The 24,656-nt window shown below is 44.1% G+C and overlaps 1 protein-coding gene across 3 annotated transcripts in view; it reads right to left on the bottom strand.

The window, feature by feature from the left end:
- KIAA1217 overlaps positions 1-24,656 on the bottom strand; it is a 288,781-nt gene that overhangs the window by 115,450 nt on the left and 148,675 nt on the right. For all 3 annotated transcript variants that reach the window (XM_080810111.1, XM_080810112.1, XM_080810113.1), the window contains exon 3: positions 23,706-23,904. In XM_080810111.1, the coding sequence (XP_080666237.1) occupies positions 23,706-23,904 (199 nt within the window). The remainder of the gene's footprint in view (positions 1-23,705; positions 23,905-24,656) is intronic.

Below are 24,656 nucleotides of genomic sequence, written 5' to 3'. Positions count from 1 at the left end.
GCACCTAGATTCACAATTATAAATTCTTTGACAAAGGGTCTTGGGAATATAAGTGCAATAAAGGAGATACACCAATAGAGTTAAAAGCTAAAAGGTTGGGGCATCTGGGTGGCTCAGTGGGTTGAAGCCTCTGCCTTCGGCTCAGGTTATGGTCTCAGGGTCCTAGGATGGAGCCCTGCATCGGGCTCTCTGCTCGGCAGGGAGCCTGCTTCCCCCCACTCTCTCTGCCTACTTGTGATATCTCTCTCTCTCTCTCTCTCTCTCTCTCTAATAAATAAATAAATAAATCTTTTTTCCAAAAAAGCTAAAAGGTTAAGATTCAGTAATAATTCAAAACAAAACAAAACAAAAACCATTCTTAAGAGTCTCAAAAATAGTATGCTTTCCTTGCATTACAAAATACTTGTGCATTTGTTCTATTCTGTTTATTCAAAAGTTGGGCTGACCTATCTCTGTACCCCCCTATGTCAATGGGCATTAAGTAGGTACTCAGTAGCACAGAGCAAGACATTTTTTGTTGAATGGAAAAATACTGATCAATTTGAGAGCAATGGTTTTGTCAGCAACAGATTTATTAATTAAGGTGTGGCCCATCTGACCAAAAGAGATAGAATTTCAGCCCTAACTTCACATGCACATTTTGCTGACATCTTCACTGAGTTCAGTTCTACCAGTATTGTTTTCAAAAGGTGGTGTCCCTCTCACGTGGTAAATTAAAAAATAAACAAAGAAAGGGCGTTAACAGTGACTCCTATTTGGGTCAGAAGACTTTTTAGAGTAGCTCATTCACAGGACAGAAAAACAAAACATGCACAAAGGACTTCGAGAAACATATTCTTGGTAGTTTGGAAAGAAAAAAAGAGTTATAATTTGCCAATAAAATATGGAAGGAAGAGAAATGTGGCTTTTATGCTGGAAAACAAAATCTGGGGTTCTCCAATTTCTCATTCCTGTGCCAAAGCTGCTGCTCTCGATGACCTCGGTCAAATCATTTAATTCTTTCAATTTGCTCATCTAAAATTTCTGTAAACCTACAAGTCCTCAAATATTATCCAATTATTTTTGGTAATTTGATTTTTACTGAATTTAGGGGATGGAAACTTATGTAAGTGATAGAAAGTACCTCCAAACGGCAGAATCAAAGTTCCCTTTGCAGCAGAGAGGCATATATATAAGTAAATGTTAGAGAAAATCGGATGTTGTTACTGTTAAAGACCCAACTCTCACTCATCACCTGGTGGGCAGTGCAGGGAACCTGAATAACCCCACAGGGGTGGGGTCTGGTCTAGCGTGGCCAGAAAAAACGCGGAGTGACCTTGGTAGGTTACCTAACTTTTTTTCTTTTTTAAGAACAGCTTTATTGAGGTAAAAGAACACACGATATATTGCATGTATTTAAAATGTGGAAATCTTATAAGCTTTGATATATGCACATACCCATGAAACTATTACTACAATGACAATCGTGAATATCTGCTCAATTCCCAGATGCTCCCGTGTGCCCTTGGCAGTCCTCCCCATTGCCTAAGCAACCACTGATGGGCTTTCTGTCGCTACAGAAATCTCTTTGGGATTTGGCTCATTCTTTATAGTTTAAGTGTAAGCAAAGAAATTTGCCCCCTACACTGTTCCCCACCTCCCCCGCCGGGATTCCTACTTCATGGGATTTGATAAGACAGTAGAAGTGCTTTGATAGTCAAATGTAAACTACTGTATCATCCCCTCCAGTTAAGTAATTTAGTCAATATGTATTTATTGAGTGTCTACTATATTCAGGCAGTGTATTAGGAGCTTGTAAAACAGCACTGAACAAAGTTAAGACACCTGTTCTTATGGACCTTTTATGCTAGCCGGGGAGAGACAAGAAGAGGTCAATAAACAGATGATCATATACTAGGTCTGGCAGTGATTAGTCCACTGTAGGGAAATAAGGCAGGTAAGGGTAAACCGAAAAGGACAGGATGGTGGATGGCCTTGTGCCCTGAAAGAAATGATGGGCCACGGAGCACAGGGAAGAGAAGAATGCTGTGATGTGACTTAGGGGCTGGAATCACCACTCAGGCTGCTCTGTGGAGATCGGCGGGGCAAGAGGGGTAGCAGGGAAACCAGGAGGAAGCTACTGCAGCAGTCCGAGCAAGACGTGGCGGTGGATTGGAAATGGAAGAGGTCAGAAATGGCCAGGGTCTGGATACGTTCTGAAAGTGGGCCAATAGCTCATGATTTATTTCCCCCACAATGGCTTTATGGATCCTTAATAATGACAACATTCCCAAGTTATTTAGTATTTACTACGGTACAGGACCAATACTGAGCAATTAATACACATTAACTACTTTAATGCTTTCAACAACACTATGAAGTACGTTCTACTTTTATACCCATTTATAGATAAGGAAACTATGGCCAAGAGTAGATCGGAACATGACCCACATCACATAGTGGTAGTTGACAAAGCTGCGAGATGACTCTGGGCAACCTGGCTTCGGAGGTGAGACTTTCTATGTTCTATGACTTCTCAAGGTTACTGTAAAAGAGAAATAATAACTATTTTGATCCAGATGAACCTCATGTAATCAAAAAATTGAGAAACAAATATGATCATCATTCACTGAAAGCTTAGGGTCTCAAACAAAAATTTCAGAAATATCCTTTTCATCTTTCGTTAAGAGCAAGAGAAGCCATTTTTCACAGGTCTTCTTGGATAAGGTCAAGCTACCTGGCCACTATCCACAGCCACAAATACCTTCACGGTGAGCGCTGCTGAAGGCTGCCCACGGAAAACACTGGACTCCAAGCATTTGGAAAAGCACGGGACTCCGAAAGGGGGGCTGGGCATGAAGCATTCAGAGCTTTACTTACTCAGTCCTAACTGCCTGCCTTCTGATGGATTCTTTCTTCCTGGTACCCTCCTTTTCGGTTTTTCTCTAGTAAAAGAATAGCTATCTTCCCTTTATCAAGAGCCAATGGTCCCTTACTTTGCCACCACTAAGAATTTCTGGGAGACATTCTGCTTTTCCTAACTGGGTCTTCCTCTCAGGTCTCCTGGGAAACGGGTCAGGATTTTACTGATAAAGAAACTGAGGCCCAGGAAGGAGAAGAGATTTGCCTCGGGTCTCCTGAGTTCTACCATGACAGAGCAGGGATGGTAATGCTGAGATCAGAATGGTCCCCATGTTTTTAACCCACTGAGCCACCCAGGCGCCCCATGGTCCCCATGTTTTTATAGAAGGCTCTGAGCTCAGCCCGTGACAGGTGCTTCTGCTGTTTCATCAGATGAGTCTACTGTTCAAGAGCTGTGCAAACGCATTGTGAAGTCTCCACACAGGGGTGGGCAATCACACATGTTTTTAGAGTTTCGGGCTACATTTTGCTTAATGCTCTATTTGGGCGTACTTCAACACTTCCTGCCAAGGCAGAAATCTGTACACATTAGGGAAAGTTGGATTGTTCGGTAATACACCTGATTATAATTCTAACTTCAGGAGGCAACACATTTCCAGTCTTTTTCTAGAACATCCGCTATAGTCATCCTAAGTACAACAGATGAGGCATAAAATCTTTTATGAGCCAGTAAATAGAAGCTTCTGCGGCACAATGTTTCAAGTAAAGATAAAAGTACTCCTTCTCTTCAGTCCTATAAAATGGAGAGCTTTAGTCATTTATTCCTGGCGAAGAGGAGAAAAGGCCTGAGAGATCGGAGACAAACCCTCAGGTTTCTTTTATTCAAACCTGTCAACAAACACGAGCAACAAAGCCCCCGACACCTATGACCGATGCGTCCATGCCTTCTCCCTGCCCGCTCCGTGAACATGGGGGTGTGACCCTGCATCAGGACAGACACGGGCTTCAAGAGCCTTTCAGCATCCGGAGAAACAGAATCAAGACTTGCAGATGGGGAATTAGCTAACAGTTGGCGAGGCTGGTGTTTTCCTCGAACTTTGAAATGTTACCTCCCTTTTTCCCATCCACCCAGAATAAAATGGAAGAAAAAAAAAAGTCATCTCTAAGCTCCTTGCTTTCCTAAGAAAACATTAACCTTGACTGTTAACCGCTGCCCTTCATTCTCCCAGGTAAGGTAACCAGTTGAACCAGCTTCCGTGACACACAGCTTCACGCTGACTCTCCAGGGCTCACAAAGGAAAAAGGCAAGCTATGAAAGCTTGCTGTTTTGCACTAAATTTTCCCCCTAGGCAGGACACCGAAACGCAAAGGGTAAGACAAACGCTTTCTGTCTTGCCCACAGTTTGGAGAGGATACATATTTCAGTCCATATAAGGTAAAAATATTTCACATTCAAAACATATTGCAGGCACTCTCCTTGGAAAATTAATCTATTTCGACACTCATTTCGCATCGCAGGGCATCGTGGAATTAAAAGAACGCAGGCTTAAGGTGTCAGCGAGCGTGGGTTCAAATGCTGGCTTCGCCACTGACTGCTGGGCGTGACCGTTCAGCCGTGATTCGCCCCCACGGAGCCTGTTGCATCAATGAAAAGGGGATCACGCTGCCTTCTTTCAGGATTATGGGAGCAATTAGTGACACCGGTGGGTTTCCAGACATGGAGCAGGTGTTCCGCAGATGATTTTAGTGTGAATTAAAATAACTTTGGTTGGTTTAGATGCCATTCTACCTTTTTTTATCACAAAGACATTTCAAACATATGGTTTTCTATCCTTCTCTCTGGACAATCAGAGGCTTTAGAATGCTTTTTCTCTCATCACCTTCTCTGGTCTTATATTGTCTCTAGCTGGTATTTTTATTTTACCTTGCTTCTAACTCCCTTAAATGATTCATTATGACTGATGCTTATTTAGATTTTACAAAAAAAACCAATCTGGCTTATCTTACCAGTTTATCTCACTGTCCCCTCATGGGTTCGTTACATTTCTTAGTGAAATATGTATATTCCTGTAGCCTTTTGTTCAGAAAAAAATTAAGATTCACAGAATGTTGCAAAAAAAAAATGTACAGGGAGGTCCCTTGCACCCACACCCTCCTCCCTACAATGTTGACATTTGGTGTAACCGTAGACAATTAACAAAACCAGGTCATTGAAATTGGGACAAAGCACAGAGCTTACTCAGATTCATATAAGCACTGATGTGTGTGTGTATGAACTTCATGTAACTACTACTCCAACACTGCTATGTAATTGAACCACCATAACAAGGCTCCCCCATGCTACCCCTTCGTAGTCACCACCCCCAAAGCCCCTCGCAACTACTAATCTGTTCTCCATCTCTATAATTTTATCTGTATGGCATTTTATATAAACGGAATAGTATCTTTAGAGTTTGGGGCTTTTTTTTTTTTTCCTCTCTGCTTAATTCCCTTCATGTCCAATCAAGTCGTTGTATGTATCAGCATCTTGTCCCTTTTACTGCATTAGAATTCCACAGCACAGATGTACCCCATTTGTTTAACTACACACCCAATGAAGGATGCTTGCGTGGTTTCCAGATGCTATGAACACTGATAGCTTCTGAGTGAACGTAAGTTTTCATATTCCTGAGATAAATACCAGAGAGGGCAGGTGCTGGGCCCTATGGTAAGTCCATTTTTAGTTTTAAAGTTAACCGTAAAACTATTTTCCAGAGTGGCTGTACCATTTTACATTCCCACCAGCCATATATGAATGACCCAGTGTCTCTGCATCCATGCCAGGATTTGGTGGTGTCAGTATTTACCCTCTTAACCATTCTGAAATGTGTGCGGTGGTATCTCACTGAGGTTTGAATCTGCATTTCCCAAAAGGCAAATGATGAATATATTCTCCTCTGCTTATTTACTATCTGTATATCCTCTCCAGGGGAATGTCTCTTCCTGATTTTTTGTCTATTCTCCAATTGGATTGTTTGATTTTTCGCTATTGAGTTTTGAGAGTTCTTTATATATTCTACATACTAGTCCTTCATTGGTTACGTGATTACAGAGATTCTTGTGCCAGACTGTGGCTTGTCTTTTCATCCTCTTAGCTGGGTCTTTTTTGGATGAGGCCCATTTTATCAACTTTTTCCTTGTATGGATCATGCTTTGGGGGTCACAGCTAATAACTCTTCACAAAGCTCATGGTCTTAAATAATACTTCCTGTTATTTAGATGGTTTCACAATTTTACATTTTCCGTTTAAGTCCGTGATCTATTTCAAGTACATTTTTGTATAAGGTCCAAGACTTAGATTCAAGTCCTGGGTTTTGCCTGCAGATGTCCAATTACTCCAGCATGATTTGCTGGAAAAGCTGTCTTTCCTCCACTGAATTTTGCAATTTGGTTAAAATCAGTTGGGTATCACTGTGTGGGTGTATTTTTGGGTTCTCTATTCCATTTCACTGACATATGTGTCTATCCCTCTGCCAACCCCACACAGTCCTAATTAATGTAGCTTTATGGTAAGACTCGAAATCAGGTAACCTGATTCTTCCCTCTTTATCCTTCTTTGCCAAAACTGTTTTAGTTATTCTAGTTCCTTCACCTTTTTAGAATTACCTAAAAAAAATATATATATATATATATCTGCTGTGGTTTTGGTAAGAATTGTTTTAAACCAGTAAATCCATTTGGGGGACAAGTAACATCCTTACTTTGTTGAGCTTCTAATCTATGAAAGCGGTGTGTCTCTTCAAATTATCAGGCCTTTGGTTTCCCTCATCAGCATGTTGTAATTTTCAGCACGCAGATTTCCAACATGCATGTTTTACTAGATTTATACCTAAGCATTTCATTTTCTTTGAAGCACTTGTAAGTGGTATTGTGTTTTCTATTTTGTCTTCCATTTGTTTGCTGTTAGAACATAGAAATGCAATGGATTCTGTGTGTTGATCTTACATGTTCTGCCCTTGCTAAATCACTTATTACCTCTATGAGGTGGGTTTTGTGTTTGTTTTTGTTTTGTTGGTACATTCTTTGGGGTTTCCTAGCAGATAATGTCATCTGGAAACAAAAACCGTTTTCTTTCTCCTTTCTAAACAACGTGGCTTTGGGGTATCTGTGTGGTATAGTCAGTTATGCATCCGACTCTTGGGTTTCAGCTCAGGTCATGATCTCAGGGTCCTGGGACCAAGCCCTGCATCAGGCTCCATGGTCAGCACAAAGTGTGCTTGAGATTCCCTCTCTCTATCCCTCTGTCCCTCCCACTCATGCTATTTCTTTCACTCTCTCTAAAATAAATAGAATCTTAAAAAAAAAAAAATAGCATGGCTTTTTATTTTTCTTGTCTATGGCACTGGCCAGAACTTCTCAAATTATATTGCATTAAGAGTGGTGAAATGGGACATTCTCATCTTGTTCCCAATCTTACAGGGAAAACATTCCACCTGCTGCCATTAAATATGAAGTTAGCTCTAGGGTTTTTGTAGCTGCTCTTGGTGACATAGTTCCCCTCGGTGCCTAGTTTGCTGAGAGTTTTATTTTTTCAAATAATGAATGGGTACTAGATTTTTTTCAAATGCTTTTTAATGTGTCAGCTGATGTCATCATATGACTTTTCTTCATTAGCCTATTGATATGGTAGATTACACTGACTGAATCTCAAATATTTAAATGGCCTTGCATACCTGGAATAAATCACTTGGTTGTGACATATTACTAACCTCATACATTGTTGGATTTGATTTTCTAATATTTTGTTGAGGCTTTTGTGGGAAACACATATCCTGGTCCTTTCAGCCAGAGTTCTGTGAAGGCTAAATTCTCTTCCTTTTGTTTATTTCAAAATGTCTTCTTCGTGCTCACTCTTAAGTAATAATTTTGATGGCTAAAGAAATATTGGTTAAAAGTGATTTCCCCCCTGGATTTTGAAGATATGACCTCACTGTTTTCTGACTTCTGGACTTATAAAAGTATGCTGTTGTCAAGTTTTCTTTTCTTTTTAGGTAACCTGTCCTTTCTCGTTGTCTGCTTTAAAGATACTCTTTTGACATACGATGTTTTGAAGTTTCCCCACAGTGGGCCTAAGTGCAGATTTTTTTTTTCCTAAATCTTGCTTGGGATTTTGTGTCGTGTTTCAATTTTAAGGCTCAGGTCCATCTACAGTTTTAGAAAAATTACCATTTGTTACATCTTCTACTATCATCTTCCCCCAATTATTCCTAGTCTTATCTTCTGGAACTCCTATTAGACACAGGTGGTCTTGGCTGCCTTATGTTCTCTCTGAATTGACCTTTAACGTTTTTTCTTTCTTTCTGTTCTTTTTAATCTCTCCTCAGACTGTAAATTTCCCAAGATTTAAATTCTATTTGATTATTTCTCTCTTCAGTTGAATAACCTGCTTTGGGGATTTTGGTGGTCCTGACCATTTCTATGTAAATGTATAGGTTCGGCATGGTTGTCACTAGCATTTTTCCAGAAATATTCTATTTCTCTAGACACATTGCTGGGTTGCACTTCCTTTGTCCCTTTAAAGTGGAGCACAGCCTTGTGCTGAATTTCAGCTGAAATATCACTGCTTGCAGAAGCTTTGAGAGCCAGAGCAGGACGTGTCATTCTCCCTTTTCCTGCTTTAGTGATCCACTGAAATGGAGCCTCTATCAGCATGGGTCCCTGAGTGGCTATGATCGACAGATAATTATGCCACCCAGCACTGGACATGCAATTTGAGCAAGATAGAGACACTGGTTGTGGAAAGCACCACTGAGATCTGGGGACTGTTTGTTACTGCAGCATTACCTAGCCTATGCTGACTGATATACTTGGGGATTACCCCCAGATGCAGCTATTACAAGCTCACGTTCCCTCCATGTGAGTGGTTCATAAACAAGTTTTTTTCTTCCTCATCCAATGTTCGGGTCAGAAGGCAAACTTCTTTGTTGTTTTCCTGGGCTACAAGGAAGTTTTTCTCCTACCCCCATCCCATTTTAGTAAATGCCCACCTATCTGAACCTCTAGCCTAGTTTTGCAGGGACCATTAGTCTATCTTTCTGTTCATTTCCCTGTTGCTGTATAAGTATCAGAGTTCTAGCCCAAATGCCTGCAACCGATACCCACTTCTGAAATATCTATGCTCACTGGCATTTCTACTTTGATATCCTTTTCCACTTCTGGAATCTAGGGACTTCCTTTTCTTTATTGCAAACTCAGCTATGTATTAATTTTCCATTGTTAATATATTTTATCTTACGCTTCCATGTGTTTGTGGGAAGAAGGGGACTGTTGGCATTCTACGCTCCTTAACCTTTGCATATTGCTAGAAATCTCCCTAAGAATCTCCCTATAAACATAATTTCTACATGTTCTGGACTCTTTCTGAAACACTACCCACATTCAACCTCACATCAGCTCATCAGCTCTCTTCCTGCTGGGATGCCTGGGTCACACCCTTAGAGCTGAGGAACAGAGGATTCGAAAGAGATAGATCCCAGATAAGTAATGGACTTGGAGGGGGAGATTAGAGTTTAAGAGACTAATGTCTAACAATGAAATAGGGAGGGAACATCACAGATGGGGGTGGTTGCCTGCAGGGGAATTCCAGAAACAATATAGACTACAGTGCAATTTAAAGTCACGTGACTCATGGGACGTTCCTCTGCCTTAAAAAAGGAGGAAATTCTGTCATTTGCAATAGCATGGATAGATCTTGAAGACATTATGCTAACTGAAATAAGCCAAACAGAGAAAGACAAAACACTACATGGTAACCCTTATATGTGGAATCTTAAAACATAATTAAAAAAAAAAACCAAATTCATAAAAACAGAGTAGAAAATTGTTTCCAGGGGTGGGGAAAATAGCGAAGGATTGGCAAAAAGTATGAATTTTCAGTTACAAAATATATAAGACCTGAAGATCCAATGTATAACATGGCGACCACAGCTAACAGTGTGTTGTGAGGGGCTCCTGGGGGGGCTCAGTGGTTAAGCTTTTGCCTTCGGCTCATGTCATGATCCCAGGGGTCCTGGGATCAAGCCCCACATCAGGCTCCCTGCTCAGCAGGAGACCTGCTTCTCCCTCTCTCACTCACCCTGCTTGTGTTCTCTGTCTCTCTCTGTCTAATAAATACATAAAATCTTAAAAAAAAAAAAAAGCATGTTGTGTAACTGAAATTAGCTAAGAGGGTAGAACTTAAATATTCTCACACACACAGATGAAAAGATAAATAAGTGACGTGAAAGATATATTAATTACCTAGTTGGGAGAAAGGAATTCTTTCACGATCTGTATGATCAAATCATCATGATACACACAGTAAATAATTTACAATTTCATTTTTCAACTATGCCTTAATAAAGCTGAAAAGAGAAAAGAAAAAGCCACGTGATTGCTGCAAATGGAGACTGTCGGAAATCAGCCAGCCTAAACTGTCATTACTGTAAAACAGTTCATGACCGAGTGAGGGAAATATACTGTGAAAGGGCAATGGGGGGCATTTATTTTGGACTAGGGGAAAGCTGAGGTGATCCCTTTCATTAACTTTGTGGGTAAATAAAGTTAGAAGCTAATAAATCTCCGACAGGAAATGTTTTGCTTTTCACCATTTTGATATAAGGATTTCTTTTTTTTTTTTTACTATTATCATGTTATGTTAGTCACCATATAGTATGTCATTAGTTTTTGATGTAGTTTTCCAAGATTCACTGTTTACATATAATACCCAGTGCTCCATGCAATACGTGCCCTCCATAATACCCACCAGCAGGCTCATCCAACCTCCCACTCCTCTCCCCTCCAAAACCCTCAGTTTGTTTCTAGAAGTCCACGTCTCTCATGGTTCGTCTCCCCCTCCGATTCCCCTCCCCTTCATTTTTCCCTTCCTTCTCCTAATGTCCTCCATGTTATTCCTTATGTTCCACATGTAAGTGAAACCATATGATAAATGACTTTCTCTGCTTGACTTATTTCACTCTGCAGGACTCCAGTCCTGTCCACGTTGATACAAAAGTTGGGTATTCATCCTTTCTGATGGAAGCATCATACTCCATTGTATATATGGACCACATCTTCTTTATCCATTCATCCATTGAAGGGCATCTTGGTTCTTTCCACAGTTTGGCAACTGTGGCCATTGCTGCTATGAACATTGGGGTACAGATGGTCCTTCTTTTCCCTAGATCTTTATTTTTGGGGTAAATACCCAGTAGTGCAATTACAGGGTCATAGGGAAGCTCTATTTTTAATTTCTTAAGGAATCTCCACAATGTTTTCCAAAGTGGCTGCACCAACTTGCATTCCCACCAACAGTGTAAGAGGGTTCCCCTTTCTCCACATCCTCTCCAACACACGTTGTTTCCTGTCTTGCGAATTTTGGCCATTCTAACTGGTGTAAGGTGGTATCTCAACATGGTTTTGACGTAAGGATTTCTAAATGAAATCCATAATGTTCTACCTGAGAAAACAAAAGATGTGATTGACATTTTGATTTATTACTCACCTCGCCATTATGAACACAGGCTAGTTAACAGGGTATTTTCTATGTGCCGGCGCCACGTTCAGACCTGTATGGTCTCCATTGTTCTTTGCAACTATTCTACAGGGAGGTATTTACGGAAGGGGCTCCGAGATGGAGTAACCTGCCCAAAGTCGAATATCAGGTAAGTAACGGAGTCCGAGGAGGTGGCCCTATTTACTACATCAGCCACTTTTGTGACACTCAGTGTCCTTTTCTGAGGGGGACAACGCCACAGCTACAGCCTTGAATAGCACAGGACAGTGCTAACTAGGGCAGACAGAAGCCACTACAGGGGCTCCAGCTTAGCTTTTAGAGGAGGAAGCGTGTTCAAGGCGGGGTATCTATTCCTCTGGTTACTGTCCTCATACTAGAGCCGTCCTTTTTTTTTTCTTCAAAGAGCCCAATTTTTATTTATCACTCAAAGTCCATTTCAAAGGCTACTTTTCATTAAAAACCTCCCACATTACCAAATACCTAATAGCATACCCTTCTATGCCTTTTCAGTCCAGTGTCATAGTTAAGTGTGTAGGCGCTGGAGACGGCCAGCAGGGTTCAAGTCCTGGCTTTGCTGCTCAGTGGATTAGACATGGCCTGGCCTCGAGTAAGTGCTGGTTGGCACAAGGTCGATGCCAATCACGCTGTAGCTACTCTAATGGCATGTGCATTCATGGTTTCTCATCTGTATGCCACCTCTATTAAACGCAAACTCTTGGATGGCAGGAAGCCATCTCATTCTAATTTCCAACACCTGCAGAATCCCAATTCTTCTCACCACTTCATCTCCCTAGACTGTTGCAAGACTTCTAACTGGTCTCCCAACTCTGCCCGTGCCCCCTTTAATTGTTCCAAACCCAAGAGCCAGAATCCAATCTTTCAAACTGAAGTGAGGTCACTGCTCCTAATTCTGCAATATGGCCGTTTCCATTCCGATGTGGCCAGCATGGCCCAATCTTGACTGTTGTAAAAGGCCCACGTCATCCGGTCCCCACTGCCTTTCTGACCTCATTCCCTATTCCTCTGTTACTCTGCAACTCCAACCACAGTGGTCTCCCTGCTGTTTTGTGAAGGCTCCAGACATGCTCTCGCTCAGAGCCTGGAACTCTCCTCCCCCAGACGTCTGCGAGGCTGACATCCTCACACACTCCAGGTCATGGCTCAAAGGCCATTTGCTCAGTGTTCGCCTCCCCGTCCATCCTTTAAAGGGCAGCCTCACACCTTGACCTCTTCGGTGCTCCCTGTACCCATGCTCCCATTTTATTTTTCTCCGTGGCATTTATACCATCTACTACAAATTTTAATTGCTTACCATCTGCCTCCCCCAACAGAACAGAAGCTCCAGAAGATCAGAGGCTTATGACTGTTTCGCTGACTGCGCCCAAGACTGCCTTAGTAGGAACTCCGTAAGGATTTGTTAAAAGAATGATTTTCTTTCCTCCTACCTAACATAGCACGGGAGCCCTGTAGGTACTTAGCACGTATTCGTTACACTGAACGCTTTTACAAAAGGCTCTTCCATTACTCGTCCGTTCTTAGGAAGGCAAATGGAAGCACAGGACAGCACGTGACTCCAGAATCACGCAACACCGACCCAACTGCTGAACCAAGGCATAAAGCATCTGTTCAAAGGAACTCACTTCCCCAGGAAAATCTTCAGCTGCATTGGCCTCATTCATTTGCTTCTGCCTTGTCAATACCAGGAACAATATCAACATCCGGGGGGCCAACTGACCATGGCTGAGTTCCCCTGGGTCAGACAAGGACAGGACAAGGGCGAGGGAAAACCCTGAATTCCAGAAATGGGACGGGCATACAAACGGGCGTGAAGTCATATGAAGACGTCAGCCGTCCTTTCATTTTTGAGTCTACCTAAGCATGTCAAGTTGTGGTGGGGGGGCGAGAGGGTAGATAAAGGTGGTCCAGGGATCAAATAGGGATCAAAAATAGGAATGGCACAGAGTAGAAGGTGAAGCAGACCTAGTGAACAGATGTTCTCCAGCTCATGGTAGGAAGGACACATATTCCCAGACCTCCTGTGAGGGCCCTGCTAGTGATGTGTGCTGGGATTAAATATTCTAGTTTAAGGACGTTATCCAGGCCAGACATATCAAGCCTCTGTATTTTCCCAACAAAATATAATAACTACTTTCCATCCTTTATTGAGGACTGATTAAAATGGGGTATGGGGTACCTGGGTGGCTCATATGGGTACCTGGGTGGCTCAAGCTGGTTAAGCGGCCAACTCTTGATCTCAGCTCAGGTCTTGATCTCAGGGTCGTGAGTTCAAGCCCCATGTTGGGCTCCATGCTGGGCATGGAGCCTACTTAAAAAAAATAATGCTCTCATGTGGCACGATGCTGTGAAAATGCTTTCCACTTCTCCTCGGGCATCCCATGACCCTCATTCAGTGATCGACAGCAGCAGCAGTAGCCCCTGGGGACTTATTTAGGGCTGCAAATCTGGGGATCCCGCGCTAGAGCCACTGAATCAGAAACCCAAGAAGGAGAGCCAGAAATGTGTGCTTTCACAAGGTCGCTGCTCATGTTTGAGAACCACTGTCCTAAGTGAGAAGTGTCATGAGAAAGAATGCAGCAGGATACGCGGATAGAGATCGGAGGGCAGAGGGGTGCTATCTTACTTAGGGGAGGGCTCTCTGAGCAGGGGTCTGAGCGGAGTGGGGAGGGGTCATGATATGGGGGTTCCAGGACTGAGGAACTGGATCCAGGCAGAGAGAGGAGCATGGACATAGTCCCTGAGGAGAGAGACTGGACGGCTGGGACTGCCGGGAGGCAACATGGCCGGCGTGTGCACAGTTTCATGTGCGCACTTTGATTAATGCAGATTTTAAAGCCCTTACAAGGTTACCATGTGTCTTTAGTTATACTGAATTTCCCTCAAATACAAGAACCAGATTTCACGTATTTTCTAAATAACTCACCATGGCACCTTTAACAGTGCCACAAACGGAACAGATTCTTAATAAATGCATAAATGGAGGGAAAAAAACATGGGAAGTGAGCAAAACTTGTGGCGGGGAAGAAAAGGAAAGATTTATTTCCATCATGTTGAGAGTTAATGTTACCGGGAGACATGGAGCCAGAGATGCTGAAAGCCAATTAACACCTTAGAAAAATTCTGACAGTGAAAAGTTGGTGGGAACACCATTTTTAATGACATTCACCAAATTTTCGAGAACTCAAACTCAGGAGCTTTTCTTGATGGGATATAGTTAAATCAGTTGGATGTCAAACGACTTTCATTTCCTAAACTGGAGGATGGGGTTCGGGAGACTCCAAACAGAAAAGTAGTAACAGAAGTTGAATCGGTACCAAAGGTTTTTCAATTTTTCCTTACGATGCTAGGAAACCAAGTCAATGCACTGTGCAAAGGTTGAAGAAGCTAAAAAAAAAAAAAAAAAAAAACTAACTAAACTAAACAGGAAACCTAACAAACCTTATTGTCTTGTCTTGAAGAAACACTTAAGTTTGCGGCAACTGCCATAAGGCTGACCGTCCCCTCAAAGGAGAAAAAAAGTAGGAAGGAGAAGGGTGTCCTCAGCCCCTGTATGAGCTGCTAGGTGGTCATCACAAAGTCCCGCAGACTGGGAGGCTTCACCACACAAGTTTATTTTCTCACAGTTCTGGAGGCTGAAGTCTGAGATCAAGGTCTTGCCAGAGCTGTTACCCTCTGAGACTTCTCTCCTTGATTCACAGATGGCGCCTTCTTCCTGTGCCTTTGCACGGTCGTCCTCTATGTCTGTGCGCTTACCTCCTCTTCTTATACGGAGGGGGAAGGGAGGGGAACGATTTGGCCAACAACAGCCCCTGGGAAAACGGTTCAGACCAACGAGAAGCTAGAGGTCATCATAGCGGTGCCTCAGGGCTTGCTGGGCTGGCTGTCATTCTCCAAAGCAACTTCTGGATGGAGAGTGAGTCCTGGGGGTCCACACAGAACATCACCTCCAGATGTTTAGCTGCAATTCCCACATCCCAGAGCTAACTCGAGAAATCTGGATGGGAATTCACCAGTTCCTTCGCCCAAGGAGACATATGTCTACCCTGTAGCCATGCAGAACAGGTACCTTCCTATGTTCTTATACTCTACCTGAAATAGAAGCTGCCAAAAATCTGCTTCCAGATGTCGGTGGGCAGCCCTCTAGAGGCCACTGAGAGAATGACAGCACCAAGCATGGAGGTCTACTTACTTGGGTCTATGACAGAAAGCTGGCTTGCATCTTAATATTGTTTTCATATTTCATAGAATATTCTTTAAAGGCTGGTGCAAAAAAAATGTGTGGGAATTCTTATAGAATTAGAAGAATGTAAAGGGTTATATTTTAAAAGCAGCTTTTAAAGAACAATGAACTTGGCAAGAACCCTTCAAGTGTGCAATGAATCTTGCATTTACCAAAAAAATAGCAAGACAGAGTCAACAGACTTTTCCATCGAGTTCATGGCAAAGGAAAACAAAAGAGACGGATTAACTGAATCTCTCCCCCCAAACATCGTTCAGGCAAGATCTCTGAACATCTCATCTCTTATTCCAACCAAACCATAGCAAAGCACATCAGAATACATCATCTGAATCCAGATACTCCCAAACACATTCCTGGAGAGAGTACGGAGTAACAGCTTGTATTATTAGGACACATTAAAAACCTGGAATTTCGTCTCCATGGGAGTGATGGGAGAGATTCCTTCTCTAAGTCTCATTTGTCATTCAAGCCTTCAACAATGACGTGCCCCTCAAATTTTCCTCTCCGGCTGCAGTTACCCATCCTGACAAGATAACGAGTAGTCAACAGCCAATCACCTAAGAACCAGGTCAACTATCAAGACTGTATCAGGGGCACCTGGGTGGCTCGGTGGTTCGAAGCCTCTGCCTTTGGCTCAGGTCATGATCTCAGGGTCCTGGGATCAAGCCCCGCATCGGGCTCTCTGCTCAGCAAGGGGCCTGCTTTCCTCTCTCTCTCTCTGCCTATTTGTGATCTCTGTCTGTCAAATAAATAAATAAAATCTAAAAAAAAAAAAAAAAAAGACTGTATCAACTCTCCCTGTGTATCACACTAGATCACCAGAAACCTACAGAGTCCAAGAAAATGTGTCTTCTAACAACATGGTTTCATACTGGGTCCTGGGATTTTGAATTTTTACGTAAAGGTGTCGCCATATGAAAAATCTTTTCGTGGAACGCCTGGGTGGCTCAGCCGGTTAAGCCACTGCCTTCAGCTCAGGTCATGATCCCAGAGTCCTGGGATCGAGTCCCACATCCGGCTCCTTGCTCAGTGGGAAGCCTGCTTCCCCCTCTCTCTCTGCCTGCATTTGCTCTCTCTCTCTCTCTGACAAATAAATAAAATCTTAAAAAAAAAAAAGAAAAATCTTTTCATAAAACAACTGTTATTAAATACAACTGTCTATTACATAATATGTTGTCAGTAACATTAAGATGCAGGAGTTCCTGGATGGTAACGCCTTAGACGCTTCCTTCTCATGAGCTGGTATAAACCTCTTCTTCAATAATGGAATCCATTTGACTCATTACATTTCCCCTTTTATCTTCTTTTTTTGTCTTGGCTGCAATTATGGCAATTATCCCCATCTTAATTTATCTGGCACACATATTGTGCCCAACTGCTACTTGTGTTAATTCTTGTTTTAATGGTTCTTATATACTTTCATTGTCTTTGAATGAGCCAAATCAAATCTATTTTGGATGTAGAGAGGTATAAATAACAGATAAAGCTTGCCTTACTTTCTCCTGTTGCCTTATGAAACTTGACAAAGGGTTCTTTTTTGAATAAGAGTTATTTTTTACATTGGAAAAGAAAGCAAAAACATCATCTAGGTGTCTGGGTTGGGCTGGGGTATCACAGCTGAGACAGAGAGGAGGAGAGATTTCACACCTACTTACTGGCGGGTTGAGCTCCTAAAATTGCTTTGGAAATTTAAGGCACCTTTCGAGTTATCAAACTGCATAGCTCTATCTTCAGTATCGAAATATTTTATGTTAACTTTACAATTAGGTGACCTACAAAAACCCAGGTTTAGCAACACCCCAGCTGTATAGGGGGTACGGAAACAGCAGATCCCGAGTCTTCCTCGGGACGCCTCATCGTCACCACCTAACCAACCACAGACCCTGTAGAGTCATGGTGGCAGTGGCCCAGGCAGGGGTGTGGGGGTGTGGGGGGGTGGCAGGCGGTAGAGGGGTGGGTGGCGCAGAACTCTGACCCTGAGAAACAATCCCATCTTATGTTCACCTCTGTTGATGTTTTTCTTGGTACCAAAGGTTTTTCAATTTTGGATTTTACCTGCATCCTGTCTGCAAAGTACCCTCAAGATATTGAGGAGATAAAGGCCTACATCTCCTCAGGTATCCTACTAAAATGCTTTCTTTGAAATCTGAGAAATCTATTATAGGGTTTCAACCAAGCAGTTAATAGCTAGAGATTCTGAAAGATATCAGATATCTGATGAATTTTATTCTTTAAAATAAGCACAAGAGACACCTGGGTGGCTCAGTTGGTTAAGCGTCTGACTTTGGCTCAGGTCATGATCTTGGGGTCCTGGGATCGAATCCTGTGTCGGGCTCCTTGCTCTACGGGGCCTCTGCTTCTCCCTCTGCCCTTCCCCCATGCTTATGTGTGCTCTCTCTCAAATAAATAAATTTCAAAACTCTTTTTACAAAAATAAAATAAAGGGGCCCCTGGGTGTCTCAGTCGATTAAGCGTCTGCCTTTGGCTTAGGTCATGCGGGGGGGTGGGGGGTCCCCCTGCTCAGCAGGGAGCCTGTTTCTCCCTCTCCCCGTCCCTCCCCCTTCTTGTGCTCTCTCGCTCTCTCTCTGTCAAATAAATAAATAAAATCTTGAAAATAAATAAATAAAATAAGCACAAACAAACCAGAATCTACACAGTGATCTTTTACAGGAACATTCTTTCTCATGGGTGAAATGAGAGCCAAGAGGGTAAACTTGGATAAGTGTACTCCCTTCTTTCAGAAAACCTCATATATGAAAACCCAAGCTTATAAAGGAAAATTCAGAGTGGTTACTTGCATCGCAAAACCATGCTTCACTATACCAGAGGATTTCTAGAACAGTCCTTTCAGTGGCTAATTCCCAGCGCCAAACCCGTTTCTCCCCCCTTAGCTTAAAGACTGATCGGTTTACGAAAAGCTACCTTTGAGACCTTCATTACCTGGAGTGCAAACAAACTAAGAGACAATCCTTTGGACTCACTCTGGCCAAATTAAGGTACTCAAGGGCTTCTGTTGTATAGAGGAAATTTCTTCATCCTTCCTTCCTTTTCCCCCTCCCCCCAGGCCCCCTGGTCTATTTAATGCTTTTACGATGCGGGTGTGAGTTTAGCAGAGCCCATTTTCAAATAAAATCTTATAGAAAAGTGCAGCATTTTGTGAGAAAACTCCGCAGAACGCTAAAGTTCTAAGAAACACAGTCAAAAAACCGGATTTCCAGGTCCTTCTCCAGTTCACTGCCAAGTCTCCAGAAGTCATGGGTTTGTACCCACCGGTGTTTATTTTCTTGAAACACACAGAACAGGTGGAACTATATTTTCAACAAATATAGGAAATCAGTTCCTCTGGATCAGGCGGGCTTCCGCTGCAGGGCCTGAACCGACTCAGGCTAGTTTAAGCAAAAACGGATTTACTAAATGGCTTGCAGGATCGTTGGGCTGACTTTTCACCACGGAACTGGGACACCGAAGAACCAGTTTGACAAGGGGGAAGCTTCCTGCCCAGCCGCCACCCTCCCCCCCCTCCCCCACCCCTGCGACTCCAAAGCCTTGCTCTCCTGAGCAGGAAGCTACTCCTAGGGTCAGAGACTCGGGCCCCATTTGTGCCCCCCGCACCAGAAAAATGGGTGCCTTGCACTTTGACTCTCAACGCTAGCTTCCGTGACTACACCCTGGGACAATGACAAATGACAAATCCAAAAGCCTCCGCAAATGCCTTGGTCCCTACTTTTGGAACCCGGGGTATTTGATATTCTAGAACGACTCTGCATTCCAGCCCCAGACTTAGTTCCATGCTAGAGACAATACTCTTCTGGGGTCGCACCCTAAAAAGATCAGGAATGTGCCCCAAACCTCCTGACCTGCTACAAAACTCTCTTCTGTAAATTTTTGTTTTTATATGACATTTCAATCACTCCTGGTGCTTAGGAAAACACGTTTCATAAACGTCGCACTTATTCTATAGAGCAATGTCTCTTTTCATTTGTCGGAAATTTATTTCTCTTTTAACTGTCCAAGGGCTAGGCCTTCCCGCTCAAATCATCGAGTTCCCAAATGCAAGTCTCAGCGTCTCCGCCCCAACCCTTCCTGCCTTTTCCACTTTGTAGATGGGGGTGGTTTCCTCAATCCTTTGCCGGAACGTCCTCCTCAGTCTTGTGCACAGAAGGGGAGATCCTAGCAAGCATGAACTTTCCCTCCCTCCCCTCAAATCATTCTCAGAGAATGATCACCCTCACTGTTACCATTCCGGAATAAAAGAACAGACAGGGAGATGCTCGGTAATTCACAGGCACCGAGAAAATTCTCCCTCAATTAGCCTAAAATCCTCCCGAGCCATTTAAAATCATTCTCGTTTGTGGGGGCTGAGCCTTTCGGAGGCAATCCGTTACAGAAATGGTACCACCTCTGGCTGCCGGGCTGGTATGGGAGGTCTCTTTCCTAAAGTTAAGCGTTGAGAATCCGGTCAACAAAGGCATCTGGCGGCAGCTAGGAGGACGTTGCTACTGCTGTTCTTGTTTTCACAGGAGTTTTATTTTCAAATTCCTGAGGGCACACAGAAGGGTGGGAACGTCTTGTGGCTACCCTTTCCCCAAAGCCAACTGTGGAGCAGCCAGACCCCAGCCCCTGCTCCTGGTCGTGTTCCAGACAGGCATTTCGAAGATGGCCATGATGAAAAGCAAACGACTCCATCATTAAGACCCAGACCTAATATCAGCGGGACATTTTTTTTCCCCCCATGGAAACGATTTCTAAAACCAAACTCTACTGCAAAGCGGTTTTGACTTTATTTTGCAGACTTCCTCTCGCTTTCTCTTTTCTGAAACGAGAGGGAAAGACAAGCAGTATTGGTTCCACCAAGAAAGATTTCTTCCGGGCTCTGGATGGGTCGCATGGGCGGGGAAGCTGCCGCGGCAGGAGTGGGCATACCGAGTGGCACATCGCTGGGACCTGGCTATGTGAGGAGTCAGAGACCCCGAGCGCATTTCTCTCTTTGCTTTTCTGCTTCATAAATCTCCCCCAAGAGTGGCTAACTTTGCCCTGGGCTTAGGAAAGGACTTGTGGGTTTTGCTGTCATTTGGCCAAACCTGCGGTCCCAGAGTCCCCTCCCGGACGGGCAGCTCACATCCTGCATGCAGGGACAGTGTAACACAGACACCAATGATGTCTAACTTCTCTGTGCTGAACAATGAACGCCTTGTGTCCCCCACCCCCATAGCCGTCTCTCTCCTCCACGTCTTCTGAAAGCCTCTGCGACATGCGTCACGCACCATGCCCAGCCTTCCCGGGCTCCTCACACCCCCTAAATATGCTAAAGTAATAGAAAGGAGGAATTAGTCAGGTGGAAACATGATTAAGCAGGCAGGTTTATCTCCAGACACAGGCTGCCTGAAGTGAGAGCAGGTTTCCTCCCCGCCAGGGAGTGAGAGTGGTTTCAGGATGCTGGGCGGTCCTGGCCCCACTCTCCCGGTGTCCAGGCCTCCTCCCGGTGCTGCCCGAGTTGGGGGAGTCCTCGTCTCCCGAGGCTCCTCGTGCCCGTGCAGAAGCTCAGCCTCACTCCGGCCTCTGAGGCCGCAGACCCTACGGACGCGTGTGCTGCTCCTGGGGTGACACAGGGGACAGCCACTGGCATGAGGAAGAGTGGAGCCCCCTCTCAGGGGCAAAACCAAAAGGGCCTCCCAAAAGTGAGTCATCAAACCAAACAGTACTTTCAGGTGAGATTTTTAAAACGCAAAATTAATGCCAAAAATCCATCATGAACAAACTATGAGAGTTTTAAGTAAAGACAGGATCAACAGAGCTTCGGGGCAGATCTTAAAATGCTGCAGAGGACTATAAAGTGACAGTGTCCAGATCCCAAACGTTATGCGGGGCTTCCAAATGGTAGTGACAATGGGTCTGCCGGAGGTCGCGGCTCAGTCCCCCCATCTGTGGCCTCTGGGGCAGGCAGACTTACAGCTGTGTTCCTCGGCCATCATCTGCTGGGGGACACCCACCGTTCCAGGTTCTGGGCTCTCTGGGGAGCCTGCCCTTCCCCAGGGCCTGCCTGTGCGTATTAAATAAACACACGCACACTCAGGATTTTCCGGAACACAAAGCAGAGCAATGCCCCTGGCAGGGAGACTGTGTTTAGACTCTCCCTGGCTCACACTTTCCTGTTTATTTCCCATCCCGGCTCAACTGAATTACGCCACAAGGCCAGGTGCAGCTAGGAGGACGTTCCCAAATTGGCCACAAAGAGGCGGTCAAGGGCAACACCAACCCCACTGGTCCCGCCCCAGCCTCCTTTCTCCAACCATGGATCCTCTGGCCTGGGGACAAACGTCTCATTCCCCCCCTTCTCTGCTCACCGCCTTCCTTCCTTTCTACCCAAGAGATGCAAAAATCACAGGCCAAAAAGTGCGTCGTGGAGCTAGAAGAATAAGCACCTCGGATACGTTTTTAAATCTGCAGTGACCCTGAGCTCGCCAGAACTCGCACACCTGGCTGTGCTCAGTAAAACTCGAGAGCTTTGCAGAAGCGCATGCAGCCGCTTGGTGCGAAAACACCAGCCACTCTCAGCAATTCCGAGGTCAAGGCTGCCACCGGCTCCCGCAGCCTCTGTGCCTCAGGCTGCTTCCAGAACGCTGCCAGGATCTACCTGGGCTGCCCGCCGCATTTGGCTGCTGGAGGAAACTCCTGCTGGGCAGGACAAAAGAGCCATTCTCTCAGTCTCGGCATTCCCCAGGTAACTCAGGTATGGGAGGCACCCGGGCATTTATTCTTATCTTCATTTTATTTTGCAACGCACAGGCTATCTTTCCAGGGACCCGAAGCTCCCTCATGTCCTGCAAAGCACAAAGGACACATTCCTTTGCTCCCGGATTGGCTCCTGTCCTGCTCCCGCAAGCTGAGTGAGGCAAAGAGAGCACAGAGCTCTGGAACCCGGATGCACGCCCCAACCTGGGGCTGGTGTGGAAGCCTGTGTCCTCTTGACCCTGTCCTGCGCCAGGATGTTCCTCGGGTGTATCACACCCCTGCGTGTCCCACTCCTTCAGTTGGGCAGGAGACAAAGAGAAACTGAAGGCCCCTTCTGCCATCGAACTCTGTGACCCCCCAAAATAAAAACAAAAACAACCCCCCCAAACCCCAAAAACAAGAAAGGAAAAGAAAAGCAGATTTCTCTGTGGTTTTCTTCTCTCATTTGTAAAATGAGGACCCTGGATTATTAACCTAAAAGGATCTATATAAAACTTAATGTTAAACTGTCACACCGATAATACAAATAATAATAGTTTGGGGGTTTTTTTTGGTGGTTGTTTTTTGTTTTGTTTTTTTCCTTTCCTTAAGGCCAGCTAGGAGAAAGTTTGCAACCAGTCTTCTTGTTATCTGCAACCGAGGGAACAAAATCAACCTTCTTGCCCCAAAGCGTTCACTGCTCTTTTCCTCTTCAAGCAAGACATTTGCTTGGCTTCATGTGGCGTCTTTGCACTGTCTTGTGCTGGGGCCAGACCCCGAAGCCTTTTGTGGGTTGATCCTGTTCCTGTTCCCTCCTACCCCGTGATCCCATCTATCTACAAAAACAAGTACTGGTCTGGAACCTTGAAACAGCAGGTTGAGCTTATGAAATCAGCAGAGAGGTCTAAATCCTTATTGTCTGTACATTTTGTTAAAGGGCCCAAACATTTTTTTTTTTTAAAAAAGCAAAGCGACACAGAAACCGAATTTCCAACATAAAAAAAAAAAAAAAAAAGCAAATGGTAAGTGGTAACAACAGAACAACAGAATCCTTCCGCTTTCTTTAAAAGCTTGTTGAAAGGAAAAGCTGTAGCAAATTGCACACCAAGACCTCTGTCCTTCCGTGGGTGGTGGGAAGAGCCCTGTGTTTATGGTTTTCACGAACAGGCGCGTGGCCCAGCCCCAAAGACAGTTCGGACTTACCGTTTCTTCAGCTCGATGTTCATTCGGTCAAGTTTCTCAGGACTTGTGTTCTCACAAACAAGATCTAATGAACATTTGGACGCTGGGGTATGGGTTCAGAAGTATAAAAAGACACATGTGCAGTAAAAACAGGCATCAAAAACTACCCTCTGAGCTTACCCAGAGATCTTTCTTTTGTCTGGTTGGTTGACCTCACCACTGGAAGGCTCGCTCGAGTCCGGCTACCTCTGGAGAAGGGACTTGGAGCTTCTCCCTCAGACATGGCTTCCAAAGAATCACCAGACGTCTCTGATAGATGCTCGACCGGGTCGGCCAAATTGGGAGGTTGGGGACTATGAGACAGCTTGGGACTTCTTGTCTGCAAAAGGCATGTGGAAGAAAATAGAAAAATAAATGACTCTGAATTATGCCGAAAATATTTTCAAGGCCGTCAAGGTCTGCGGAGCTGGGCAAACAATATGGCAGGGGAAAAATTCGTTAGAAGGACTGGACACAGGAAACCAAAGATCCAGTGGGCAAAGTATCAGTTGTGGAAGTTACTGGGAAAAAACCAACCAACCAACCAACCAACCAACCAACCCATGTTGTCCGGGAGTATTCCAATAAGATTTTTATCACTGAGCATCTACAGTACAAATTCCAGCTTGAACAAGCAGTTGCAGACAAGCCACATCATAGGAAAGAATGATGGCAAATGAATTCCTTCAGCCCCACACATTTTAATGGTTGTTATGACAACAGATGGGATTGTGCACGTTTATGTATACTTATATGGATAAGGCACTCACACCACAGAAAACTGAACACAACTGGTCCTTCAAAGTCTTCCATCAAGACTGTTTCCAAAATCAGTAAAACTAAGATTGTGAGGGAGACATTTATATCACAGTTGGATATCTTCCTCTGAGCCAGAAATCCCGTAGGTCAGATGATGTCTAGCTTTCGTTATTACCTACCTCGCCAATCAGCAGAAAGCATCTAGAATAACTTATGCACACACAACACGTAACTGAATTCCTAAGTTATCTATGCTGTGACAGCAGGAAATTTCATGTGTAAAATGCTCATGATCTATTAGTCAAGGACATTCCTTGAACATGGACCAGGGGT

Source organism: Martes martes, assembly GCF_963455335.1.
Source record: "Martes martes genome assembly, chromosome: 8".
In the NCBI taxonomy this organism is placed as follows: Eukaryota; Metazoa; Chordata; class Mammalia; order Carnivora; family Mustelidae; genus Martes; species Martes martes.
Note: the sequence above shows the minus strand (reverse complement) of the source record. Positions and strands in the feature narration are given on the sequence as shown.